This window comes from Bos javanicus, chromosome 15 (assembly GCF_032452875.1).
Source record: "Bos javanicus breed banteng chromosome 15, ARS-OSU_banteng_1.0, whole genome shotgun sequence".
NCBI lineage: Eukaryota > Metazoa > Chordata > Mammalia > Artiodactyla > Bovidae > Bos > Bos javanicus.
In genome coordinates, this window is record NC_083882.1 from 38,520,913 (window position 1) to 38,544,353 (window position 23,441).

The window sequence follows — 23,441 nt, forward strand, 5'->3', positions numbered from 1 at the left end:
AAGAATACACAAAAGACCTATATAACAAAGATCTTAGTGACCCAGATAACCATGATGATGTGATCACTCACCTAGAGCCAAACATCTTGAAGTGCGAAGTCAAGTGGGCCTTAGGAAGCATCACTACGAATAAAGTTAGTGGAGGCAATAGAATTCGTGCTAATCTATTTCAAATCCTAAAAGATGATGGTGTGAAAGTGCTTTACTTAATTTGCCAGCAAATTTGGAAAACTCAGCAGTGGCCACAGGACTGGAAAAGGTCAGTTTTCATTCCAATCCCAGAGAAAGACAATGCCAAAGAATGTTCAAACTACCTCACAGTTGCACTTATTTCACATGCTAGCGAAGTAATGCTCAAAATTCTCCAAGCCAGGCTTCAACAGTAAGTGGACTGAGAACTTCCAAATGTTCAAGATGGATTTAGAAAAGGCAGAGGAACCAGAGATCAAATTGCCAACATCCGTTGGATCATAGAAAAAGCAAGAGAATTCCAGAAAAACATCTACTTCTGCTCCATTGACTACACTAAAGCCTTTGACTGTGTGGATCACAAGAAACTGTGGAAAATTCTTCAAGAGATGGGAATACCAGGCCCACTTTACCTGCTTCCTGAGAAATCTGTATGCAGGTCAAGAAAAAATGGACTGGTTCCAAATTGGGAAAGGAGTACATCAAGGCTGTATATTGTCACCCTGCTTATTTAACTTATATGCAAAGAACATCATGCGAAATGCCGGGCTGGATGACACACAAGCTGGAATCAAGATTGCCAGGAGAAATATCAATAACTTCAGATATGCAGATGATATCACCCTTATGGTAGAAAGCAAAGAAGAACTAGAGAGTCTCTTGATGAAAGAGGAGAGTGAAAAAGTTGGCTTAAAATTCAACATTCAAAAAAGTAAGAACATGGCATCCAGTCCCATCACTTCATGTCGAATAGATGGGGAAACAATGGAAACAATGATGAACTTTATTTTCTTGGGCTCCAAAATCACTGCAGATTTGAAATAAAAAGACACTTGCTCCTTGGAAGAAAAGCTATGACCAACGTAGACAGCATATTAAAAAGCAGACACATTACCAACAAAGGTCCGTCTAGTCAAAGTTAACGATTTTTCCAATAGTCATGTATGGATGTGAGAGTTGGTCCCTAAAGAAGGCTGAACTCCTAAGAATTGATGCTTTGGAACTATGGTGCTGGAGAAGACTCTTGAGAGTCCCTTGGACTGCAAGGAGATCAAACCAGTCAATCCTTAAGGAAATAAAACCTGAATATTCATTGGAAGGACTGATACTGAGCCTGAAGCTCCAATACTTCAGCTACCTGATGGGAAGAGCTGACTCATTAGAAGTCGGGTGATGCTGGGAAAGATTGAAGGCAGGAGAAGGGGATGATATGACTGAATGGCATCATTGACTCAATGCACATGCGTTTGAGCAAGCTCGGAGAGTTGGTGATGGATAGGGAAGCCTGGCGTGCTGCAGTCCATGGGGTTGCAAAAAATCCAACACAATTGAGTGACTGAACAACATCAAATTATGATTTCATAGGATATTGAATATAGTTTCCTATGCTGTACTTTGGGACCTTGTTGATCCATTCTAAATGTAATCGTGTATCTTCCAACGTCAAATTCCCAGCCTTTCTCCTGCCCCCATTTGGCAACCACAAGTCTATAGTCTCTCAGTCTGTTTTTTTTTTTTTTTTTTTTAATGTTTTATTTATTTGGCCACACAGGGTATTAATTGCAGCACACAGGACCTTCGATCTTCATTGCGCCACGAGAAGGAGGTTCTTAGTTGCAGCATGTGGGATCTAGTTCCCTGACCAGGGGTCGAACGTGGGCCACCTGCATTAGGAGCTCAGAGTCTTAGCCACTGAAACCAGCGTGGAAGCCCCTGTTTCTGTTTTGTAGATAGGTTCATTTGTGCCATAGTTTAGATTCCACATTTAAGCGATATCATATAGTATTTGTCCTTCTCTTTCTGGCTTACTTCACAGTGCTATAGTCTCTTGTTGTATTCATGTTGCTGCACGTGGCATTCTTTTTTATGGCGGAGTAGTATTGCATTGTATATATGTACTGCATCTTCTTTATTCATTCACCTGTTGATGGACATTTAGGTTGTTTCTGTGTTTTTTTTTTTTTGGCTCTTGTGAATAGTGTTGCTATAAACATAGGGATGCATGTATCTTTTTGAATTATAGTTTCGTCTGTGTATATTCCTAGAAGTAGGATTGCTGGATCACATGGTAATTCTATTTTTAGTTTTCTGAGTAACCTCCATACTGTTTTGACAGTGGCTGTACTAACTTACATTCCAACCAACAGTATGGGAGGTTTCCCTTTTCTTCAGACCTCTCCAGTAGTTGTTATTTGTAGACTTTTTAATGATGACCATTCCAACTGGTGTGAAGTGGTACCTCATTGTATTTTTGATTTGCATTTCTCTAATAATTAGTGATATTGAACATCTTTTCGCTTGCTGACTGGCCACCTTAATTATTGAAACCATAATGTTCTTTGGGCTGAAAGTAATTGAAGAGCATTTATAATTGAACGATTAGAAAAAATTAGGAGATTTACCTCAGATCTCATTAAATTGCAAGGAAAAGCTTACCCACAGAAGGGCTTTGAAGAAAGTTTTCTGCTTATAATACACTGAGTTTATTAGCTCAGTGTTTGATTTATACATCCATGTGTACACACATTCATATATACTGGGTTTCCTTGGTGGCTCAGGTGGTAAAGAATCTGCCTGCAATGCAGGAGATCCAGGTTCAGTCCCTGGGTTGGGAAGATCCCCTGGAGAAGGGAATGGCTACCCATTCCAGTATTCTTGCCTGGAGAATTTCATGGACAGAGGAGCCTGGTGGGCTGCAGTCCAGGGAGTTGCAAAGAGTTGGACATGACAGAGTGACTAACACATATATACAAACATGAAAAGATGAGCAATTAGGAGGTATACATCTCTAACATCTCTAAGGCATATTCCAGGGCCCACTTCAGGATGAGGGAAAAGGCAAACCAGAAAGGAAGGGGTGAGGGCTGCTCAGAGCTGCCCCAGGGACTGGAGAGGTGCGATCACCAGTGAGGCCGTGTGTGCCGCTCTCCTCTTCCTGCTCATCCTGGCCCACTGTGCCAAGGATCCTGATGTGCAGGGAGGCAGTAGGGTGAAGTGGGAAGAGCTGGAGGTGCAAGTCGGACGGACCAGAATACAGTGCTACCCCCTTTACCAGCTGTGGGGAACTGGAGCACCTCATTTAACCTGCCTGAACCTCAGTTTCCTTGACTGTAAGATGGGAATACTAACCGAACCCCAAACCACTTACTTTCTTTTGCAAGGCCTCCAACTCTTTAACCAGAAAACGACCTCAATATGCTCTGAATTCCTCCTACCCTTTAAGGTGAGGATAGTTTGGATTTTCCCAACTTTGAATATACTGTCTTACTGTTAAAAGTTGTGATTTGGAAATATATACATATCAAGCTTTATGTATACCATGTATACAGGGCGGAGGTGAACAGGACCACAAGAAAGGAAAGAATGGAACCGTGTAGTTGTTAGTCTCGGTTTTCCTTGTTTCGTATTTTTCCTGGTACTTTTACTCCTTGTTTTATAGGCCAATAAAGGAATAAAAGATTTGAAATCTTATGAATTATATTAAATAGCAAGAATTCTAAAGCATTCATTAGGATAAGACCTGAACTTAAATCGTAGTTCTCCTTATTAGCTAGCTGGGTGACCTGGAAAAGGTAGTCTGTGCCTCACTTAAAAATTTAAGAGGGAAATACATATCTGAAGAATCTTTAGGAAAAGTTTATGTGTATCATTTTTAAACTGCATGTCACAAAGCAGATGCTTAATAAATGATGACTCCTGTTATTGATTGAGGATATTTCATTTTTTTAAAAAAAATGGGAGCAGTGGAAGCAGGAATGGAGGATGAGAATGAGTGGGCTGTACCTCCAGAGAGGGTGAGTAGAGCAGGAGTGTTGGCCAGAAAGCCTGGAAACTTGATTTTAGTGCTGGATCCATTTGATCTTTAAACATCAGGCAAGTCCACTCTACCTCTGACAAAAATCTGTCCTCATAGAGCTTGTATTCCAGTCAGGTTGAAGGAATGATGGACAGTGAAAGAGAAAAAATAAAATATAAAGAGAACTACAAGATATTCTGACCAAAAAAAAATCATTAGGTTTCTAGGTGAGTTAGTTGGTCTTGAGTAGAGTGAGGGGAAAGCTTAGGATTAAAAAGGATCTAGTATATTCTTCCTTTGATTTGACCCTTCATGTAGTTTTTAACGTACCAGCACCAGATTTAAAAAAATTTTTTTAATAATATATGCAGTGTATAATTATATAGTGATCACTATAATATATTCTTGTATACACATTACCCAGATTCGGGAGTTGTCGAGGTTTTCCCACACTGTTTAACCAGTTTCCTTCCCCTGCTGTCTCCCTTTCCCCTCCTCTTTCTGACCCCGTGAGTTTAGAGGACTCCGAAGAACACTGCTGTGCTCAGAAATGCCCTGGCACTTGTTTACAGCTCCCCAGTGGCACCTTAGGTCTAAGCTCACTGGACTTGAACCAGTGAGCTGGGTTTTCTGAGTTTCCCAAATTCTCCAGGAAATTCATTACCCGTCCCAGGATGTAGACCAGGCACCGCTCCGTGGCAGTGTTTGGGAATTGCATTTTCACCAGGACCTTGGTGCCTGGAGAGTGACTTGTCACTTCTGCCACTAATTGCAGAAGTTACATCAGCTTATTTTCTTTCCTCCCAGTCCCCTCCTTATCTTCCTTAAGGCAGCTCGTTTGAATGGGAAAAGAATGAAGTGGCAGTTCTCTTAAGTTAAGTAGAGCTTCTATTTATTGTGCGGCAGGAAAAACATCGCTAGCTATCACTATTTGTTATGGTTTGGACAGTCCTACTCAGACCATATTTTATCAGGGAAAATCTCCCTGTCTGAATGGGACAGCTTCCCTAATCTTAAGCTTTTCTCCATAATTCCGAGCAACCCTAAAGAGACTTAAGTCCACATTTGCCCTTCTTATTACCTGGAAGGCATCCCACCTATTGAAAAGAGGTATTCCTTTCTCTAGTTGGGATCCTTCTCCATGCATCTTTTCCTGTGATTTCAGGAAAGCGTACTGCTTTCTGCACCTGTGACTCTCACTCCTCCTCTCAGTGGGCTGAACTCTATAGTCCACTGCCCTTCCGGAGCCTCTGCTGTCTTCCACAATGCAAGACTGTATTTTTTCGCCTTGTTTTCTGCTACAAAATATCTGTCTGGGGCTGTTGGTAACTTTTTTCAGCCTCAGGGGAGAGACTGTTTTCTCTTCAATTGCTGGGACTCTATAAGTGAAGGCATACACAGTTACTATGTATTCCTGCAGCATTACCTGCTTACACTTGGTTGCCTTCTGAACAAGCATGTTACTGGCATTTCCTGCTAATTTCTGTTCTTGGGCCAATACCTTTAATACTCCCCATTCCCCTTGTCCCAATTACAACACAGTTGCTAGGTGTGTAAAAAGCAGTGGGTTCCTGTGTAAGTAGGGACCTTGTCCCTGTGCTGTGCTTAGTCGCTCAGTCATGTCTAACTCTTTGCAACCCAATGGACCATAGCCTGCCGGGCTTCTCTGTCCATGGGTTTCTCCAGGCAAGAATACTGGAGTGGGTTGCCATGTCCTCCTCCAGGGGATCTTCCCAACCCAGGGATCGAACCCAAGTCTCTTGCATTGCAGGCGGATTCTTTACCATCTGAGCCACCAGGGATGCCCCATAAATGATTGTTGAACAAGTGAATGAAACCAAGAGCAAGAGCAATCGGCAGAAGGGATTCAGGTAGTGAAGAATACCACTTTGGTGAACAACACACATCAAACTGGAGAGCTTTGTGAACTGTGTAAAGAAAGTGCTGATTCCTAGAAACAACGGGGAACCATTAATATATTTTATAGAGGAGTAGTTTGTACACATACAAAATGCACATACCTTAAATGTACAGCTCGGTGAGTTTTTACATATGTGTTATATATACTTGTGTAATTACTGCTGAAGTCCAAAGAAATATTTCCAGAACTTCAGATGGGGAGCTTTTATCTTGATTCACAGCATTTTGGAAAACAAGTCTAGTCTGGTATAACTAGGATTGAAATTACAATAGCCGTTCCTGGTATTAGGTCATGTTTTCAGTTGAACAAAAACTCTAGTTCATACCATTTAACTACATGACAGAACAATACACTGACCAACATTTATTAGTCATCAGTGTGTGTTGGCACTTTATATTCTTTACTTCATTTTATCCTTTCCATGGGGTTGTGTTACTATCCTGTTTTACAGATGCTGAAGGTTAAAGAGGTAATTTGCCTTAGGTTCCACAGCTAGAAAGTAGAGTTAGAATTAAATCCAGCACTCTCCATCACCAGAGATTGATCTCCTGTTGGTGATCTGCTGCCTCAAATATCTGGGACCCAAGTTTAAGTAACAAAAATATTAAGTCTTTGGGATAGGAGGTGATGATTTATCTTTCCTACCTGCACAGGATGAATGCTAGTTTTAGGCGCATTATGACCTGTGGCTTATTAGAATTGTGAGAGGGAAATGGGTCTTTGGTTATGTTACAGAGTAATGTTCCTTAAGATGGATCTCTTATGAGGGGTGATGATGCTTTTAGTGAAGATGGTTCTTTAAAATCTATATATAGCAAGGTCTCTGCAAATTTTGAAAATAGGACATAGCAAAGATGAAATGTAGACCTAAATACCCAGAAATTGCAACAGTTAACTCATATTAAACATTAATGAGTGGGATAAATGCATGCCAGTCTTGGTGAAGAGGCAAAATTCTTATAACATTAAGATTGTATTTCAAGAGCCAAGACATCTAAAGAAAATATGTAACTTCCATAGTCACAGAAAGGAAAAACAATTGTCCTCAGCGTTGCTTAAACCAACAGTCCTCTATATGTGTTATTTTCTTAATTTGGTATCACAATGCAAAGAAACCCATCACAGCGGAAGTCATACATGACTTGAACATTTGAAAAAAATATACTTAATATTTGTCCATTGTGTTTTCAGACAAACTGGGAGGGTCATTTTGGCACATTAAGGGATAACTTGGGAGTCGTCAACGAAGCTTAGGTTTTACAAGATGAAAGCATGGCAGCAAGTGTCAGGTTACTGTGGAGAAACATGTTTCAGGAAACTTAAGATTTAAATACTGTGCTTTATCCAGGTTGTTTGGTGAAAGACTGCTTTCTGTGTTGTTTAGAATAGTGGGTACAAAGAATATGTTGCCAGTTGTATTTACTTTTAGAAGAGATGTGGGTTCCAGAGAGTCAGTTCAAAGATTGTTTTGATATCTGTTTATTTTAAAATGGGGATGGGGTGGTGATGGAAATGGCTTTCTACTCAAAGCCCCTCCTGTTGGTAATTAAAAAAAAAAAAAATCAGTTCAGTTCAGTCACACAGTCATGTCCGACTCTTTGCGACCCTATGGACTGTAGCATGCCAGGCTTCCCTATCCATCACCACCCGCCAGAGCTTACTCAGACTCCTGTTCATTGAGTCGGTGATACCATCCAACCATCTCATCCTCTGTTGTCCCCCTTTTCCTCCCACCTTCAATCTTGCCCAGCACCAGAGTCTTTTCAAATGAGTCAGTTCTTGCATCAGGTGGCCAAAGTATTGGGAGTTTCAGCTTCAGCATCAGTCCTTCCAATGAGTATTCAGGACTGATTTCCTTTAGGAGGGACTGGTTGGATCTCCTTGCAGTCTAGGGGACTCTCAAAAGTCTTCTCCAATACCACAGTTCCAAAGCATCAATTCTTCAGCACTCAGCTTTCTTTGTAGTCCAACTCTCATATCCATACATGACTACTGGAAAAACCATAGCTTTGACTAGATGGACGTTTGTTGGTAAAGTAATGTCTCTGCTTTTTAATATGCTCTCTAAGTTGGTTGTAGCTTTTCTTCTAAGGAGTAAGCGTCTTTTAATTTCATGGCTGCAGTCACCATCTGCAGTGATTTTGGAGCCCAGAAAAATAAAGTCTTTCACTGTTGCTATTGTTTCTCCATCTATTTGCCGTGAAGTGATGGGACCAGATGCCATGATCTTCGTTTTCTGAATGTTGAGCTTTAAGCCCACTTTTTCACTCTCCTCTTTCACTTTCATCAAGAGGCTTTTTATTTCCTCTTCACTTTCTGCCATAAGGGTGGTGTCATCTACATATGTGAGGTTATCGATATTTCTCTTGGCAATCTTGATTCCAGCTTTTGCTTCTTCCAGCCCAGCGTTTCTCATGAGGTACTCTGCATTTAAGTTAAATGAGCAGGGTGACAATAAACAGCCTTGACATACTCCTTTCCCGGTTTGGAACCAGTCTGTTATTTCATGTCCAGTTCTAATTGTTGCTTCTTGACCTGCATACAGGTCAGGTGGTCTTGTATTCCCATGTTATTAAGAATTTTCCACAGTTTATTGTGATCCACACAGTCAAAGGCTTTGGTGTAGTCAGTAAAACAGAAGAAGATGTTTTTCTGGAACTCTCTTGCTTTTTTGATGATCCAACTGATGTTGGCCATTTGATCATTTAAATGAAGCCACCAAAAGGGAAATAGAATTACAGCTAAATTCTATATAACTAAAGTTACTCCAAAAATACAAATAAAAAATAGGAAGTATCATTTAAAATTAAAATAAATATGTAAAGTCAGGGTAGCAAGCAGATTAGTCCTTGTCCCCTCCCCCTCTGCCCCCATACGAGGAGTTTCTTTGCTGCCCTGTTCAGAGTGCTTACTTTTAAGTAGCTTTTTGGTTTGTGCACAGCTCACCATGCAGGGTTGTCTCTTCAGAACGATGTGTCCCTGGAGCCAGCAGGTCCAGTTTCCAGGAGCCCTTGCTTGTAGAATGACTGAACACCTTCAGCACTCATTTCTAGCATTAAGCTGCCTTCCTCCAAGTCATCCCTCAGATTTTGTGATGAGTTAGTGGCAAAATAGGCTTTGAGGAGGCCAGTCAAGAGGGAGAGTAAGGGAGACACTCAGAACTGACATCAGTGTCCTAGGCAGCGCCCTTCTGGATGAAGGGGAAATCAGTTGTCTTTTAGATGTGTGTTTCTGGTTTCTTTTTAAAATCTTTTAAAAAGATTGTGAAATGTAATAATCAAACATTAAGTGATTTGCTAGGACTCCTCCCGTCTTCCTCTGCTGCCTTAACTGCCCTCCTTCTGGTGATGACTTCATAAGGTGATGGTTGGGTGGCTTTGCTAACAGAAGAGGAAATAGTTGGAAAACTAACAAAAACATCAGTGAAAGAATAAGTTTGAGATTCATGCAGATTAAAAAAAAATCCTGAAATCATGTCCTTTAGGGTAATACACAAGGCAACTGAAAGGGAACTAAGGCAAGGTGTGAGAAAAGTGAAGAGACGATCAGGCATCGAAGCAGGCAGACTTCGTGTTGTCTCTTTTGTTCCAAAACTGTTACAGTTTGTTCTAAGGACTGATGCCTGCCTTTGGGTTGGAGATAGACCTGAATTACAGCTATAGGTGTGTTTCTAGTTTTTCTGGAACTTGAAATCCAGAGTTTTACTTGTATGTAAGTTAATTACGAAAAATGGAAAAAAACTGCAGTAGAGCTTTTACAGTCTTCTTACATGTTTCAGATGTGAAAATTCAGAGATGTTTAGTATCCTTTCTCCACTTGGAAGCTGCTGTGAATAGATTTCATTCAATAGGGAATTGACATAGTAGGATACACTTTAATACAGTGAAAATATTTTGATGAGTTCTGGGTAAAGTTATGTTGGTACTTGGGCAAGTAAGCATAAATTTTAAAATTATGTTATTTTTCTTACAGTCTTATTTTGTAACGGATTATGATCCAACCATCGAGGATTCCTACACAAAGCAGTGTGTGATAGATGACCGGGCAGCCCGGCTAGACAGTAAGTAATCTTCTTTTATTTAATGGTTCATGTATCATATTTTTTTAAGTAACCTTTGAAGTTTTGCTAGGTTAAATACCTACAGTTGAAATGTTAGATGATCTTGAATATAAGTTCATCTTTTTCATTAGTTTTAATTGATGAATCTACATGTTAGGCAATTTAAATGTAATGTAAAACAACTGGATTGAGAGCAGGTAAAATTAGTCATGTCACTGTAACTTGTTAAAGTTGGGTTTATTGGGACATTTGGGGAAAAAACAAACGAGGTCTTGGCTCTTCCTGCATTTTGATGAAGGCTAAAACAGGTGAAGTAAATATAGAAAAGCTTCAATATTTGCTAACTTGCTTAGAGTTTATAGCACAGAGGCCTTAGCAAATAGTGTTTTGTGCTTGGTTAAACATTCCACTCCTCCACAAGAGAAAGGGCTGTTCTTTTAACTTGTATGATTCTTTTATTCACAGAGATCAATGAATACCTCAGCACCTGTACATTCAGTATGGTATTGGGGGGTGGGGTGCACCAGCATTTCCTTCTTGAATTTACAGGTATCTTTTTCAGTTCTTTTCATAGAGGAGGTAAACATCCAAGTGACTTCAGAAGTTATCTGACTCTGTCTGCCTATATGAATTTTATATTTATAACCTTGTCATTGCTATGCTAATGTATTCTAACTACGAAATCAACCTGCACTGATGAAGATAACTCTGCAACTGTCTGCCATTAGAATACATTTGTCTTTAGCATTGAAAATAAAGTACTAAAAGGGGAATGCTGTTTAAAAAATTGTACTAAGTGTGATGTTTTCCAAAGGATTCACAGTAACTGGGCCTGCCCATGTGAGGGAGCCATTTTTGAGAGATGAACACATGAACATCATTACATTTCTTGTTTTTTCTTTAGTTCTGGATACAGCGGGACAAGAGGAATTTGGAGCTATGAGAGAACAGTATATGAGAACTGGCGAGGGTTTCCTTTTGGTCTTTTCAGTCACAGACAGAGGCAGGTTTGTATCAATATTTAACTGTAGATCTCTCCTGTTCATGTCTAGCTCACTGTTCATTAAATTTGCATTCTTGTTTGTATAGGAAAAGGAAAAGTAAGAAAGTACTAAATGGGACAGGGGAGTCTGAATTCTGATATTTGACCAAATTAATGAATTTGTTTTTGTTTTTAGTTTTGAAGAAATCTATAAGTTTCAAAGACAGATTCTCAGAGTAAAGGATCGTGATGAGTTTCCAATGATTTTAATTGGTAATAAAGCAGATCTGGATCATCAGAGACAGGTGAGAGGGTTTTGCTCTTGGGAAACCAGTTATTTGTAATTATGTAAGTGAGCAGCTATATTTAATGAGAAAGTGCCGTGATCAAAAACACTGTGCTGAGTGTGGCACGCTGGATTTGATGGGAGTACTATAACAGGTGACAGATTAAAAGGAAGCAGATTTGGGGATATTAAATTTTTACATATTACACAGAACTTCAGTGGACTGTAAACCTGCAGGTATTTTATACCAGCTCCATTCACATGTTATAATTTCTAAGGTAAGACCTACAGCTCTAATTTACATACTCTTAAAATTACCCCTGTGCTGTGCTTAGTCGCTCAGTCGTGTCCGACTCTTTGTGACCCCATGGACTGTAGTCCACCAGGCTCCTCTGTCCATGGAATTCTCCAGGCGAGAATACTGGAGTGGGCTGCCATGCCCTCCTCTAGGGAATCTTCCCAACCTGGGGATCAAACCCAGGTCTCCTGCATTGCAGGAGTATGCTTTACCATCTGGGTCACCCGGGTAGCTTAATTCAGTGTTAATGCTGAATTACCTCATTTAGAGAATGACTTTAATTTAAATGACAGAATTTGAATTTTTCCTAAGTCCTGTTAATCACATGGGCAGCTCTAACTGCCCAATAACCTGCAGGAAAATAATATTTTTAGTATTTCGTTGCAAGCTTATTTATACTCATTTGTTCTTTACCCAATTATTTCACATTTGATTTTTAAAATTTTTGGTATATATTGGCCACTCCTCTTTTTTGTGGCAGAGGGGAACAAGATCAGATGTAAGTTAATGGAGACGCTACATTATTTAGGTCTTTAGTCTTTACCCCCTCATCTGGAATACAGTTGTTTCAATACTTTCTTAACTTGTGTGCTGGTATTTAAGTTCCATTTTTTTTTTATGATCTTGGTGTTAACGTAGTCTTTTGTTGGCAGATTTTGTTTGAGAGTGCAGACATCAGGAAAGATGGGTTGACAAACAGCGTTGAGGACAGACTTCCGTTTTATAATTAACCATTATCTAAAACAGAATCTTTGATTCGTGTGCTGTTTGTAAAGTTTTGTTGAAGGTATACCAAATTTTAGACATGAACTTGATAGGTTGATACTGTTCTAATGCTAAGTTTAGACATGTTTACCTGGTATAGAATAAATCTTACTGGTACTTCTCTTTCAGATCTGATTTATTATAAAGTTAAGGTGAAAAACATTCTATCTTCATTTCAAACCAGTAAAAGCTGTTGAAAGTAGTTTAGGATATGGCATTGATCACATCCTAAAACTTGGAGTAGACAGTCCATCTTTTATAAAAAATTTATATTTTATCTTGAGGTGACCATCTTCTTCAGCATTTCTCAATCTAATTATATTTATTAACTATTGCTCAGTAGGACTTTTTTTAACTGTTCTTCTCAGCCCTTTCTAGTACTAGAAACATTTGTAGATGTTGTTGGATCTGAGAACTAATGGCAAAGTAGCCCTGCCGGGAACAGGGGGTTCTTGCTGTATCTAATGCTGGATAGATATATTTCCTGCCCTGGTTTTTCTCAAGCTTTTTCATGGTGGTAACTCCAGTAAAGGAATTAGTTGGCAGGCCTGGGCTGAGCTGGGAGTCTTCTATATGTTTGGCAAGATTAGGGAGAACAGAGGAGGGGAGAGTGTGTCCACCAGAACTAAACAAGTCTTGCCATCATTAGCTTGGGGGCAGGGAATCAGTATGCATTATTTTTAAGCCATTTATATAGTGAAGATTGCTAGTATTTGGAGTGTGGTTTCCATCTGTCTGCAGATATTAACATATCATGGTACTTTGGCTTTGTTTTATACCATAGATTTATAAATTTTTCATCTTAAGTTTTTTTTCTTTTTTTTATAAAAGTAATAGAGTCTCAGAGTAAAATAACAACACAGTGATAAGAGAAACAGTATTGGGAATAAGTTTAATATTTTCATCACCTCAAAGATAGGCAGTGAGCTTGAAGTAAGTTCTTTATTTCTGGGCTTTGAAACATATGCATAGACATTAGTTACTGTGTAAACACTGAAAGGTTCAAATGTATATATGTATCCAAGGGAGAAAAGCAAATGGCTGAAAACTGCTTAATTTTCTGCTCATTCCTATGGGTCTCCTCTCTGAAGGATAGGCACAGAGAGACATCTTATTACTCCCATGCTTTGTCATCTCTTTTCTAGGTTCCTTCACAGCCACACTCGGGGTGTTAGCTAACTCACTTAAAAGTCACCATCAGTACTCTTATGTGAGGGCCTTTAGTGCCGACTGGAAATCCTCCTCCGTTTCCCTAGTCCATTCATTTCCCACTTGTTTGGATAATTAATACTTACTCTCTCATTCTTAAGTTTATAACACTCCCTCTCCCTCATTCTCAAGATTGATGATGAGTGGTATTTTCCTGAGGAACTTCCACATGTTCCCACCTGCACATGCGCCCCATCAATTTTGCTTCTCCCCACTTGCGTGGATTAACTTCACCTCACTGACCAACCTCTCTGGTAGGCACTGGAGCCCATCCATTCTTTCTCCTGGGCATCACCCTAGCAGTTGTTCCATCCAGGTGTTCCAATTCTCTCCTGCATGATCATTTCCATCAGCCTGAGACATGCTGCAGTGCTCTCATCTTTATAACAAAAAGTAACCATAGCAAAATGGCAACCCACTCCAGTATTCTTGCCTAGAGAATCCTGTGGACAGAGGAGCCTGGTGGGCTGCTATCCATAGGGTCGCATGGAGTCGGATACAACTGAAGCAACTTAGCATGCATGCATGCATTGGAGAAGGAAATGGCAACCCACTCCAGTGTTCTTGCCTGGAGAATCCCAGGGACGGAGGAGCCCTCCATGGGCTGCCGTCTATGGGGTCGCACAGAGTTGGACACGACTGAAGCGACTTAGCAGCAGCAGCAGCAGCAGCAACCATAGCAAATGCTAACGTCACGTCCCTCTTTGAGAATGTTTTTCCTCCTCCTCCGAGTAAGCAAAACTCCTTAGAAGTGTTATCTCTACACTCATTCTCTACTTCTTTTCCTTTCTGGCACTGACTGCAGGCATGTAGCACCTGGTCAAGGTCATGGCTTAACGCAGATGTCAGTAACATTTGACACAGATACTCACATTCTCCTTTTTGAAACACTTTACTGAGCTCTGGAGCAGTATTCCCTGCACCTCCTCCCTCCTCCCTTTGTTGATACCTCCTTGTCTCTGTCAGGTGTCTTAGGGCTGAGGCAGACTCTCTCCTAGGCCCTGGGTGTGCAAACATACCTTTTGCCTCCTAGCCTCGAGGGCCTTACTCATAGTAGCTGAAATGCTATACTAAAGGTTTCTTATCTTTGAAAACCCTCTTTCGAATTAAAGGTGATGTTCTGTATATCTTGGCATCCTTACTTGCTGTACCAGCTGAACCCAGACAGGCCACAGGCACCCTATAAAAACTTCCCCTTGTTTGGAAATGCTGACTTTTTGGCCGTCTCTTTAGATTCATAGTCACTAACCAGTCTGATTGCCGTCAGTTGCTGGTCAGTTTGTTAATTCCTGCCTTTGTCTTAGGCATGATCCTTTGGACTTGCTGTAGTTGCTGTGCTGTTTTCCTTACAGAGCAAATGCCATTTCCCTATGTTCTTTATATGTGGGTCAGCCCTGGGTATCCCTACTACTGCTCCTGAGATTCTGAACCCATCAGGGAGGGGAGATCAGCCAGAAGAGGCTTTGCTGCTTCCTTTTGGCTTCTGTATGTCTCTGGACTTGATTCTTGCATCCCCTATTCATCCAGCTTTTATAGAACACTTTCTAGGCACTGATGACAGAAAAAAAACAAAATCACTGACATAAAAAGAGATCTGTAGAATTTGAATGGCAGTATTAACACATACCTGAGCCCTTAGAGAGACTGATCATTTTGTTTATCCTGTCAAAGGTATAGTAAGAAAATATAGGTAAATGATTTGCTTGCCCTTGCTGAAATATAAACATTATTAAATATGACAGCATATTAATTCTGAAATTTAATACAGCAGCTGTCTGTGGGCTTGGACTGTGAACTTCATGATAGCTCTGATTTCAAGCTCTTTGTCCTTGACTCAGCCTGGTCTAGAAATCAGGAGTTTTTGTCTGTCTCTCTCTCTTTTTTTTTTTTCCTTTTGATTTTTCCCCTTTTGCCTCTCCTGGCTTAGTTTCTCCGTTCCTCCTTGTTAGGTGCTTGTCATCAATAATTTGAGAAAGGAGCCCATTTCACCTGTAACAATGTATTACCTCAGTGTGCTTATCCCCGCTCCACCTGTCTGTTGGTACCTTGACCACAGAGTGCCCCTGCATCCTCCCAGGGAAAACAGGCTCCTCCCCACAACAGTCGAGTAAGGGTCTCTTCTGGCTATACGTGTTGCTGCCTTGTCTGTATCTAAAAGGTTTGTAAGCACCATGAGGGCTTCTCAGTTTTGACCACTTTGTTTTGTTCATATTTTATCCTTAGCACATAGAACAAAGTTGCTGAAGGAATGAATCAAGGCATCAGTGAATCAAGATGTGGTATTAAAATGACTACATAATAGATATTTTTGAAAAACAAATTTTGCTTCTGTAAACTTAGGTTGTATTGTAAACTCAGTACAACCCTAAGTATTGCAGATGTTGTAGTCTATTTCTATTAAACCCCATTTGTTTAATAAAATTGCTCTCATCATTCCCATTTTGCTCTTCTTGATTTAAAAATACATGGTGTTAGATAAACTTGTATTGTTGTGGATTTCCACTAAGATTCATCTGTGCCTTTGAACTGAGTTTCACTGGAGGTTTCCAAGTATAAACCTGAATTTCTTGCATCGGGTTCACCTTGGCTGTTTAAAATGAAATATTTCTGGGTAGCACTCAGATCTACCAAAACCAGGCATAGGATTTGGCATCTTTATAAAATTCCCTGGTTGGGGAACCTCCAGGAAATCCTTGTTTATGTGGCTTTCAGTTTTTTGTTGATTTTTGGCTTCACAGTGTTTTGGCTTTGTTCCATATGGTGTTCTTTTTGTCATCTTTTTGCTTTTGTGGTGATGCTGTTTTTACTTCTTAACTAAAAGTATGCTCAGTAAGCTTAGAAGCAGCACTATATGTGGTTAGAGATGTCTTGACCAGAAACGTGTGTGTGAACTTTGCTGACCTCAGTTCCTGGAAGATTGATGTGAGACCGTGCTAACAAACAAACAAATGAAGCACATAAACAGTCTTAGCAGTGGTATTTTTTTTTTTAATCATCTACACTTATTAATTTATTAATTTTTCTTAATTGTATAAAGTTGGGTCATTTTCCTGTTTCCCTCCAGCTGAATATATTGTGTTGGTGGGAGAGGGCAAGGTAGCTTTCTGAGGAGTAATTGAGCAGAAAGAGCAATATTCTTAAGGATGTGTATTTCCCTCCCACAATCAAATTACCTGTATCAGTAAAGAAAGTAATTTATTGAGATTGACATGTCTCAAATATTTATTTTTACCTTACTTCAAAGTAAAAGAAGAGAGGCATAAGTATTTGGTCATGCTCTATTTCCTTAACATATATTTATTGAATAACTGCTATGTGCTCTTCTAGGCTCTGGGTGTACAAAGGCAAGTAGACCTTACAACTTAGCTAAAAATGGCATAATGCTGGGAGAATGAAAAGACAAAACCAAAAATTGTAGTATGTTGACTTTTTTTTGCTAGTCATTAAAGAATGTGATGGTCATTCTGGGATACTGTAAAAACAACAGAAAGTTTTTGATTGCTCAAGTCTTGAATTATTAGTATGAAATGAATTAGTATAGATAGAGTTGGGAGAGAAAGGAGGACATCCCAGGAAGAAGGAACAGAATTTTTAACATGAGGCTCTTTTTGTAGGAAGGAATTTCATGTCAACTTTTCTTAAAAAGGAATTTTCCTTTCTGAATTGGTGGCTCTTTAAAGCTTTCTTTTCATACTTGGCTTCTTACTCATTGTTAATTGCTTGTTTAATTTGATTGATTTATATTTCAAACCATAGGCCTTATGGTACATGTACTGTTGTGAAGGAGGGGCAGAGTAAATTTTAAAACTGTTAAACTTACATATACCAGTGCTGTGTAGAACCTGCCTGCCACTCTTTTGAAATACAACAGGGTATAATCTGTTATAAAGTAATTGTTAGATATATACATGGTAATGTAATAGCCTAATGATATTTCACTGAAGGTGCTAACTTTTGTGAATGTAATATTAAATTAGGAGAACAAGCTACATGAAAGGAATGGTTGGAACAATACTTTGAGCTGAAGTAGGGCCAGGAATAATTCATATTCTAATCAGCCAGAGTGGCAAACTCACCTAGAAGTTAATATCTAAAAATTTATTTCAAAAGCAAAGGTGAAGTAAAGACTTCTCCCAGATATACAAAAATGGAAAGAATTTATTACCAGCAGACTTACGTTAAAAGAAATGGAAAAAGAGGAAAACTGTACCAAATGGAAATCTAGATCTATACAAAGAAATGAAGAACACCTTTACCCATTTATGTGGGTAAATATAAATTACTTTTATTATTGTTACTTAAATCTCCTTAAAACATAATGGGATGTTTAAAACAAAAATAGTGTAGGTGGTAATAATAAAACTTATCACGAGGAAGAAACATACTGTTAAAAGAGTCTTAAACTATACATGGATTGACATTCCATTTGAATTAGACAGAAGTGAAACATGTATAATATAAACTGAAGCAGTTATAAAAATAACATAATACATGCTGCTGCTAAGTCGCTTCAGTCGTGTCCGACTCTGTGCAACCCCATGGACTGCAGCCTACCAGGCTCCTCCATCCATGGGATTTTCCAGGCAACAGTACTGGAGTGGGATGCCATTGCCTTCTCCCAACATAATACATACCGAGTTCATTAGCCAACCAAGATGATAAAATGGAATTGTGAAAACAATACAGCTTATTTAATGCTGGAAGACTAAATGCTTTGTGCCTAAGATCAGAAACAAAAGTATCCCCTTCCCCTGTCGTCTTTGAGGTTCCAGGCAATACGGAAGGGTCAGAAAAAGAGTGAAAATGCATCCACATTAGAAAGAAAGCAACAAAAAACAGATTTATTAACACATGGCATGATTACTTATGTAAAAAGAGTCTGTGGCATTTACATAAATAAAAACAAAAAACACCTAGATCAGTGGATTTAGCATAATTCCAGGGTCTAAGATAAAGGTACAAAAATTATGATTCTGTTTTTGCAGAGAAAAATCTATATCCTTGAAAAAAGATGAGAAGAATGTGGTTCTGTATGGATGAGAGGTTCCTAAATTTTCTATTTTTTCCTTTTTGCTCATCTATAATTTTCTCACCTGTATTTATTATTTTTTTGTGTGTGTGGTAATGGCAGCAGTGAAAGTCTTTTTAAAAATATATATATATATTTTCAGCCCCACCATATAACTGTAAAATATCAATAATAATAATATTTCAGCCCTCTACATTTAAAACACATACAGGACATTTACTTACATTAAATTAGCATTTTCTTATTCTGACCTGGCATTTATGTGTCATCAGCAAAGCCACCCTTCCATGCTTACCTTCCTTCATTGCCTCGTGTAAGGAAGTCATCATGAGGGTGTGTGGTCCTTGTCGTTGTTTTTCCCCCCCACGTGTTTATTGGGAGTCTTCCATGTACCAGGTCCTGGGGAGTGCAAATGGGAAGAGGATCATGGCTTCTTGATGCTCGCCCTGCTCTCCAGGTTCCCCTCTTGCTATGTTCTCTCTTGACTTGCTGTATTCTAGCCATTCTAGGCTTTTTCAATTCCTGGAACTTGGAGCATCTTCGCACCTGCTATTTCCTTTGTCAAGGATACTTTATTTTAACTCTTAATTTTATACTGGGGTGTAGCTGATTAACCATGTTGTGATAGTTTGAGGTGGACAGTGAGGGGACTCAGCCATACATGTACATGTATCCATTCTCCCCAAACTCCCCTCCCATCTGGCTGCCACATAATGTTGAGCAGAGTTCCATGTGCTGTATAGTAGGATTTGGTTGGTTATCCATTCTAAATATAGCAGCGTGTGTATGTCCATCCCCAATTACCTAACAATCCCTTTCCCTCATCCTCTCCCAAGGCCTTGCAATTATAATGAGTTCGTTCTCTAACTCTGTGAGTGTTTCTGTTCTGTAAATAAGTTCATTTGTATCATTTCTTTTTGGATTCTGCATATAAGAGGGATACTTCTTTACCTTGACTCAACTCCATAGCCTTTGTTTAGTTTCTAACCTGAGTATCACTTCTTCAGGGAGGCTTTTCCTGACCTGCCCAGAAGGGTTATAGACTCTCATATCACTTTGTATACTTCCCAGTACTTATCACTGTTGTGTTGAATACTTTTGAGTAATCACTGGGCTAACATCTTGCCTCTGTCGTGTTCTGAGTTTTTCTGCAGAGCTGGGCTTCAGCAGTATGTGTTAAGCTGTTAAGTCTCTTGGTTCATCTTACGACAGACAAACTTGGTCTCTGGCTGGATTAACAGTGCAGTTGGTGGCCAAACAGTAGATAGAGCAGATTTAATTGTTAATACTGTACCTCAAACACAACTCTTGGAATTTCAGGTAACACAGGAAGAAGGACAGCAGTTAGCACGGCAACTTAAGGTAACATACATGGAGGCGTCAGCAAAGATTAGAATGAATGTAGATCAAGCTTTCCATGAACTTGTCCGGGTTATAAGGTAAGCAGAACACATACCGGAAGTTTGTTTGAATATATTGAATTTGATGGGTAGTCATGCTGTGCTTTTTAAAATAATTAACTGGGGGAAAAAAATCACCATTACATGTTTTTAGTAAGAAGGAGGAAATTGTAGGAGTGATTCTTGGAATCATTTTTGACATAGTATGTTAAAAACTTTAATTATGTGCATATTCTAGTTGTTTCCAAAAAGCCTAATTTTATTGTGTTGAAGTAGAGTACACATAGATTTTGAAAAGAATCAGTGCAGCTTCCAAAGGCAGAGGTGGTGTGAAGGTAGTGAGGACAGCAGCTCACCCGTGAATGGTGACCTTTGTCAGATCCTGTGCTAAGTAAGTGCTTTGTGTGTATTACTGCAGTTCACCACCACCACCCAACAGTGCCCGCACTCTGAGATGAGAAAACAGGCACAGAGAGGTTAAATGATTGGAGCATATTAGGATGGCAGAGCTGGGGCTTAAATCTAGGTCTCTGATTCCAGAGCCTGTGTGTGCTCTTAGCTTCTCACCCATTCCGCCCCCGCCCGGCTACAAGGAAACCAGGCCTTAAGGATTCAACAGTCCCACCGGACACAAAGTATGATATCCACACTTCATAGAGGCTTTCTGTAAGCTGGCCTAGGGGGCCCCTATGATTCAGAAAGTGTTAATGGGTTCCAGGAAGCTTGAGGTGGTGAGTGAGATAGGCTGGAGTTTGTGTGTGTGAGAAAAGAGTGCGTTGCTTTAATGGGCAGGGTTTGGTTAGTTTGCTGGTTTGGCCCCTACTTCACCCTCTTTTCTTAGATCTGCTGGTTTCTCTGCTGGTTAGTTTGACAAGTATATGGACCTAGTTCCTGTTAGTTGTACATCTAAGGTGAATTGACATCTGAGCTATGGGCTTCTATTGTACTTTTTTTTTTTAAGCCCCTTTTTAAGACATTGTCTTTGTGGGTTGGAAAAGAGGTGAAGGTTGTCTTTTTGTTTTTTTAGTAATTTGTTAAAACCCAAATTCTGTTGTTTTTTTAAGGAATGTAGAGTTTCAGTTTCTCAAGTTGGAAAAAATTTGAGAAGTGAATAGTGATGTACGACATTGTGAATATATGTAAAGCCACTGCCCTGTACACTTAAGAATGGTTAAGATGATAAATTTGATGTGTATTTTACCGTATGAACCAGTGCTTTTAAAAAAATTTTTATTGCTTTTTTTGAGATATTTTGTCCTTGGTTTCGGTTCTTAGAATTGATCCATGTATATTGGTCAGCCAGGAGTGAGGAAGGGGTATTGGAGACTTTTTTTTTGTGCCAGAGACGGTTAGATGTTTGAACATAAACAAAAATCTTCAATCCTTATAGCAAACTGTGATAGGTAGGGTTTTATTATCCCTCCTAAAATAACACAGCTCAGAGAGGAAACTAACTTCTCTAATACAGACTTGTAGCTACAAAGTGGCAGAACCGAGATAGGAATGGCATACCTCATAAGGGCAGATACTCTAGTGATAGGTGTTCCTTCCTAAGGATACCTCGGAGTCATGGAATTTCAAACTGGGAAGGGAACTTAGACCTTGTTGAGTTCAGCGTCTCATCTAATTGAAGACTTGCCCATAAATGAAGCTCAGACAGGTTTGCTTATGCATTTGTGTATCCCTGCCCCCAATGATTGGCTTTGATTCCCTTGTTGAAACTTAACACCGACATGCATATGCACGAAAACCAGATTGGTCCAACAGTAACCTGCATTTGTAGCAATATATTACCAAAAAGACAATTATCTGTAGATTTTTCTGTCTTACAGGAAATTTCAAGAGCAGGAATGTCCTCCTTCACCAGAACCAACACGGAAAGAAAAAGACAAGAAAGGCTGCCATTGTGTCATTTTCTAAGAATCCCTTGAATTTTAGCTACCAACTGCCAGGAAAGCCCTCATCTTCTCCTCCTCTCCTTACAGTTTACATCACGTTGGTACCTTTCTAGCCTTAGATAAATGATCACCGTGGTAGCCTTAGACCAAGAAGCTGGCTAATCCTTTCCATGAAGCTAATCCAATGGTCATTTCAAGACAGATTTAATGGAAACACTAAGGCTGCTTCAAAGATTATCTGATTCCTTTAAAATGTATATCTATATACACAGACACATTCTTTTTTTTTTTTAAAGCTTACTTTTAATAGGGATGAATCAGTTTTGGAATCTAAGCTGTTTGCCAAGCTGAAGTCATCGGTTGTGAAATAACTTTTAACTTCTGGAATCTTATTGCCTACTGTTACTCTAAATAGAAAAACATAGGGAGTTTTTTAAAATGTGAATTTTTGCCTATCTCTAAAAATTTTGATGTCAACTTTAGTTAACCTTAAATACACTGAATTGAATCCACAAACGTGAGACATCTCAGACCTTTCCTGATGCTATAGCCTTTGTTTTCCAGTGGCCAAAATACCAAAATGCCTATTGTATTTATAGGTTAAAAACTGCGTGTAAAGCCTTTGCTATTACTCCTACTCTTAAAGATAATATTCTGTGTAGCCAAATATTTGGACTCATTCTGGACTTAGGCATTTCACTGTTCTTGGCATTTTAATTTAACTCTTTTTCACAGCCATGTTGAGAGTGAAAATAAATAATTTCTGTCTGTCTTCCTTTTCACGTATTTCTGGATAAGGGATTCAAAAAACTAAAACTGTTTTTGTTTGTAATATAAAATATGGAATTGATCTTTCCAGGGTCAGAGATGATTAATGTTTTGCTATATACTTTTATACATTATTTTCTTATCAAACTAGTTAACAAGTATTTTTATATGTTTGTAAGCAAATATGCTTTCACAGCATACCTTGTGTATATGTAAAGATAAGTATTTAATTCTCACTGTTCACTTTTAACTGACAAAGAGAAAAAAAAAAGTGAAAACTACAAAAACTGTGGTAGAATCCTACGTGCTGTTCTGGTCCTGGTTGTACCCACCTCTGGCCAGTCACATAGCTACTTAAGAAACCTTCCCAATAGAGTACAACAGGATGAGAATCTGAAATCACTTCCAATATCCCCTACTAGATATTGACTGTTCTATCAAGTAGTAAGTGGTAAAACTTTTAACTGACAAGTAGTGTAACTGTGGATGACTTCTGACTTTGTTTTTTAATTCTGTGGATTGTGTTTAAACAATTCAAAAGTTTGTTCCTGATTTTGAGATACTAAGTGGTATTGCACAGTTGTCACTTTATTGAATGTGTACAACAGTTTCATGAAGTTTATAAAGCGTACCCTTGTATAGCTTCAGGTGCTAGAATTAAAATTGATCTGTTATCACAAGATGATGCTTGAATGACTTGTTATTTTGGTGGTTTGTTGGAGGAAACTTATTTGTAGTTCTGTGCCGTTTCCCTTAGATTTGAATCTAAGATCAGTACTGGTTATTTAGCAGGTGAACTTGGAATCTTGTGTTTTAGTGTTCTGGTGATTTCCTGAATAT

At 39.1% G+C, this 23,441-nt stretch overlaps 1 protein-coding gene across 1 annotated transcript in view; it reads left to right on the top strand.

The window, feature by feature from the left end:
* RRAS2 (RAS related 2) overlaps positions 1 to 23,281 on the top strand; it is a 77,704-nt gene extending 54,423 nt beyond the window's left edge. The window contains exons 2-6 of the mRNA XM_061440733.1: positions 9,879 to 9,966; positions 10,871 to 10,973; positions 11,145 to 11,253; positions 19,856 to 19,974; positions 21,768 to 23,281. Coding sequence (XP_061296717.1) covers positions 9,879 to 9,966; positions 10,871 to 10,973; positions 11,145 to 11,253; positions 19,856 to 19,974; positions 21,768 to 21,855 — 507 coding nt within the window. The 3' untranslated portion in view covers positions 21,856 to 23,281. The remainder of the gene's footprint in view (positions 1 to 9,878; positions 9,967 to 10,870; positions 10,974 to 11,144; positions 11,254 to 19,855; positions 19,975 to 21,767) is intronic.
* The last annotated feature ends 160 nt before the right edge of the window (positions 23,282 to 23,441 follow it).